Genomic DNA, 4,872 nt, shown 5'->3' on the forward strand with positions numbered 1-4,872 from the left:
GGGCCCCCACCCCAGAGGGCGCTCCTGGCCGGCCCGCAGCAGTACATGTGCACATGCACGCACGCGCACACACACACACACACACACACATGCACACACACACACACGCGGGGCGCACGCTCCTGCCCTTGCCCGCCCGTCGTCAGCATTTCCGGTGGAAAGCCCACTTAAGCAGTTTAGTGCCTGTCACGGTGGCTCCGCCTGACCTACTTGGGATTCGCCCTGCGAGCTGCGGCCGCCAGCTTCTGCTGACGGTGCACTCCCGTGCTCGCCCCTCTCCGCTCCGCTCCGCTCCTCTCTCTGCTTGCTCTTGCTCGGAGAAGCGCCGCTCCAGATCCACATCCTGAGTGTTCTGGCTGACTCTCCCCCAGCCCGCCCGCCCCTGCACGGTCGGTCGGTACTAACCAGGTCCCTGGCCTGTGCACTGACGCTGCAGCAGCCAGAGGAGCCCTTCAGCAGGCAGCTCAGAGTGCCTTCCCAGCTGCCGGCCCCCCGCCAGCCCACGGCCGCCTTTGTTCTTGGCCAGCCTGTGTCCTGACCGTACCAGCTCCCAGCTGAGCTCAGGCAGCCGGCCTGCAGGGCTGGCTCCTCTTGCCCCTACTGTGAGGTCCCAGGCCGGGGTAGCACTGCAGGGCCCTCCGGGCCTGGCAGGTGCTCCCGTGAACGCATTGATGCAGCTGCCTTCCCCAGTACAGCCTGGGGCTGGAACACCGCTGTGGGCTCAGCAGAGTCCATCCTCAGGGGTCCTGGCAAGGGCCTGGCAGGGAGCAGGGCCGGGCACTGTCTCAGGGCCAGGAGGGTGCCCAAGGACATGGCCCAGGCAGAAGGGGAGCGTGTGCCACGTCTCTGTGTGGGAGGAGCCCGGTGCCTCCCAGGCACCGGGGCTGTGGCCAGCGAGGGCCCAAGGGCCTGTGGCTCCTGGTAGTCAACCCCTCGAGTCCAGCCTGCCCAGGTGTCCTGAAGGGCCCTGCTGCTCCTGGCCCTGCGTGGTCACTCCTATGGCCCAGAGACTCACAGGGTGCAGGCGTGGAAGCTACCCCAGAGAGCAGCCCAGGGGCAGGGCTCCAGGGGTGGGTGAGTGGCCTTTAGGACGTTTGCCAGATGTATTTCTGCTGACTGGTGGCTGTGTGCGCGCACATGTGTGTGCATTTCTGGTCTGGTGGCACAGAGCTGGGCTTGCAGATGTGGGCCTCAGTCTGCGAGGTGGAGCGGAGACTCCGTACCAGCCCTGCAGGCCGGCTGCCTGAGCTCAGCGAGTGGGAGCTACAGCGCCCTCGGGGTGGCTCCTCTGGCCCCTGTACAGGCAAGGTGGCAGTCTGGGGCTCAGGAGGTGCAGAGCCTAGCAGGCAGAGCTTGCGACCTCTGCCTACAGGTGTGCCCTGCATTGGCAGCAGGGGCCTGGGCTCGACCCTGGGCTCACAGGAGAGGCTGAAAGACCTTGGGGAGAAAGACCTCCCTTCTGCCTTCTGCCTGCCTAGACCTCCCCCCAGTGATGCCTCCCTGGTGTCTCTTCCCTCGGCTCTCTCACCCTGCTCTGGGTGGTGGTCGGAGAGCCAGGCTCTGCCTCTGGAGCACCTGCCACTGCCCCTGCTGACCTGGACGGCCCCCGCCTGGAAACTTCCAGCTGCTCCCGGGCGGTGGGCGTGCAGACTTCCCACTCTGTGAACCTACTTGGTGGCGTGTGTCTCTCCTTTACCACTGCTTCCCATTTAAAATGTTATCTCCCCCCAGCCGTCCTTTGTGCCCCCCCAGGGGGAGAGGGGAGGCCCGGCCTCACCCTGGTGTAGTCAAGGTTATGGTGATAAATCCTGGGGCATTGTCACTTCTATTCGGAGTAAATTGGCTGGCCGCTTTCGGGCTGAAGGAGAGATAATTTGCTGTAGTATTTCAAATGGATTAGAAATGGATTTGAAGGGAAAGTTCATGCCTCCCATTACAAAGGCGAGAGAGAAGACTATCTTAAGGCACTGTCCCTCCCTGGCCTTCATTATCCACGCTTAATACCTTTCCTATTTTCCAGCGTTAATGAAATTTCCTGGCGGCGTGGGCCTGCCGGCCGGACGGGAAGAGCCTTTAGATCTGTGGCTCCCTTTGCAGAAAAGGAATTACAGGGCCTAGCCGTGAGGGCAGGCGCACTCGCTGGGTCCTTGGCCCTGCTATTATCTCGTTAATTTTACCCCTCTTCTCAATGCAGTCCGCTTCCAAAGGCTGTCCTCCATCAGGGTGACAACTACGGGAGGCTGTGACACCACCGGCCCCCCCGCCCCTCCTCGCCCCTGGTGTTCTCCTCTGTGGGCTCCAGACCAGTGGAGGCCAGCAGGGGCGAGGCCCAGACAGCTGTATCTGGGCTGCTGAGCCAGGCCTCCCTGAAGCCCCCGCCAACCTGTGGCTCCTCTGCAGGTTCCAGCCCCAGGTGTGCCCAGCAGTGGGTGGTGCCTGTTGTCACCCCCTGGGGCCCTGGGTCACAGGCATGCACACGCACAGACCCTGGGCCCACTCGTCTCACACGGACCCGCACCCGCACTCACCCTCTGTCACTCACAGCCAGTGACTCCTCCTGGGGAGAGGAGTCGGGGCCAGTGCTCACCTCACGTAAGGGTCAGGTGTGGCCAGAGAGCAGGTGCCAAGGACTGGGCTGCCCCAAGCCCTTCCGGAGCTCTCCATGGCCCCTGGGTCCTTGAGGCACGCCCGTCACAGCCCCTGCCTGAGACTGTAACCTCCTGCCCCTACCCCGAGGGCCCTCCTGGCTGCTGTGTGGCTGCCCCAGGGAGCTGTGGGTGGGGAGTAGGTGCCTTCCCCTCCTCTCCTGCATGAGGCCTCACAGGCTAGCCCCCAGGACACCTGTCAGCAGGAGCTGGGCCTTAGCCAGGGGCACATTCCCATGTGGTCTGGCCTGGCCCTGTGCTTCATGGCTGTGAGGGAGCCCCAAGAATCTTTCTTCCCATTCCCTCACTTAGCCTACTGGGTGGTGGGTAGGGCCTGCCTGGCCTAGGTGGAGCTCCCGAGTCAGACTGGGCTGGCGCTCAGAGCAACCCTGTGATGTGGACCACAGGCTGGGCCTGTAGCCAGCGCTACAGTGGGCTGTCCCCCTGCCTCAGACTGTCCCTCTCCCATGCTGCCCTGGCTGGCGAGCAAAGGGGCAGCTGCCCGGTGGGTGGTGAGACCACTGAAGGCCCTGGCAGCGAGGGGATGATGGGGGTAGTTGTGCGCTGCCCACTCGAGCGCACACCTGCCAACCCTTGGGCTGCTGCCACCACCGGGACAGTCCGGGGGCTGTGCCTCAGGTAAGCGAGCTGTGGTGTGCTCTGCCCAGGGCTCAGCTTCTGACTGGGGTCAGGGTTCGGGGCAGTGTCTGCAGCTCCAGGGACAGCAGGCTCCTCAGCTAAGGCAGATGTGCGCTGGCCCACAGGCGCCCTGAGGTCCGATGGTGCCTGCCCTACCCTGCCCCTCTTGCTTTAGGGGCGCCGTGGGACTGGGCCAAGGGCCCAGCTTGCGTTCCATGTGGGGACTTCCCTCCAAGAGAGCTGGAGTTTTAATGAAGGGACACTGGGTCAGGTGCTTCCTGTGCCTCCTCGGCCTGGCTGCTCTGTGCTGCAGGTGACCCTGAGGGCCCCATGTGCTTGGCTCACGTCATCCCGAATGGGCCCGCAAGAGTCACCCCAGCGTGCAGACGGCGACAGCCAGGCCCCAGAGGCCGGGTACTAGATGGGGTGACAACACAGCCCAGACCTGCTGCTCTTCCCAGCACCCCCACTGGTGAGTGACTTTCTGCCGAGGGAGGCCAGGGCCATCGGGCCAGGCCAGGCCACCTTCAGCCATGCAAGCCCTTCCTCCATGTAGCATGCAGACCTGCGTTTTGGGGGGACCCTGTAGCTGCAGGCAGGCTGGTGGTCTTGGTGGCACCAAGGCCTTGCTTCCTGTAGGAGCTGGGCCTAGGTGGGACGCGGGGGTCCTACTGACCTTCTGAGGAGGGGGAAGAAGAGGCACAGCCCCGCATGGCCAGGGTCAGCTACCCTCACCCCACCCGAGTGCCCCCACTGCCAGCGGAGCTGCTGTTGCCACCCCACCGTGTAAAGGTGCCCAGCGTCTGGGCACCAGGCTCTGAGCTGATGTGCACTCACTCTTAGCACAAGCGTGTGGCTGACGAGACACAGCACTCAGGCCGGCTCTCCCAGCCTCCTTGGGCAGCCTACTCATGGCATTTGGGGTGGGCAGGGCCCTGGCCCCTGACTCGGCCTGCTCTCTGGCATCCTTGGGGCAGGAGGGGCAGGAGGAGGGGCAGCAGGGATGGAGGTGCCCGGTGGCCTGAGGAACTGAGGCCATTAGGCCTGCTCTCATGGCCTGGGTCTGTCTGCCATCTAGTCCCACGGGTGTCCTAGACCTCACGGCCCTTGACCTTGAGGGCAGCCCAGCGTCCTCAGAAAGCCTGGGCTGGATGAGGAGGGTCCATGCAGCGGCCCCACCCATTCAGGGAGGGCTCTGTGAGGGGCCGATGGCAGGGGGGCCTTGTGGCACCTGGTGTCCCAAAGGCCCCAGCAGCATGTGCTGGGTATGTCTAGGAGAGGTCCCTCAGCATGAGGCTTCCCATCAGAGCATAATTCCTAGGCCTTCCGCAGCCCAGGGCTTTACCCAACAATGTGGCTGGGTGGTCAGGGCGGGTGGGCCAGTGCAGGAGGGTATGTGTCCCCCTCCCTGTGGCCTGGTTGCAGGCTGGGGTGGGCCACCTCCTGGACTTACCCCCAGCTAAGTGTAGCCCAACACTGGCTGCTGGTCCTCCAGCCCGGGCTCACCGTGGCTGATGGGAGTTTCCCTGTCTCTGCAGGTCGCTGGTGCTGCACCGCTCGCGTCCCTCGACTGCTGCCACCCGGGGTT

The 4,872-nt window shown here is 64.3% G+C and overlaps 1 protein-coding gene across 2 annotated transcripts in view; it reads left to right on the forward strand.

Moving 5' to 3' along the window:
* The window catches only part of ZC3H3 (zinc finger CCCH-type containing 3), a gene marked incomplete at its 5' end in the record, with an annotated part of 65,962 nt that overhangs the window by 34,631 nt on the left and 26,459 nt on the right, over positions 1-4,872 (forward strand). For both annotated transcript variants that reach the window (XM_027773291.1, XM_027773292.1), the window contains 1 exon segment: positions 4,823-4,842. In XM_027773291.1, the coding sequence (XP_027629092.1) occupies positions 4,823-4,842 (20 nt within the window).

This window comes from Tupaia chinensis, unplaced genomic scaffold (assembly GCF_000334495.1).
Source record: "Tupaia chinensis unplaced genomic scaffold, TupChi_1.0 Scaffold000335_1, whole genome shotgun sequence".
NCBI lineage: Eukaryota > Metazoa > Chordata > Mammalia > Scandentia > Tupaiidae > Tupaia > Tupaia belangeri.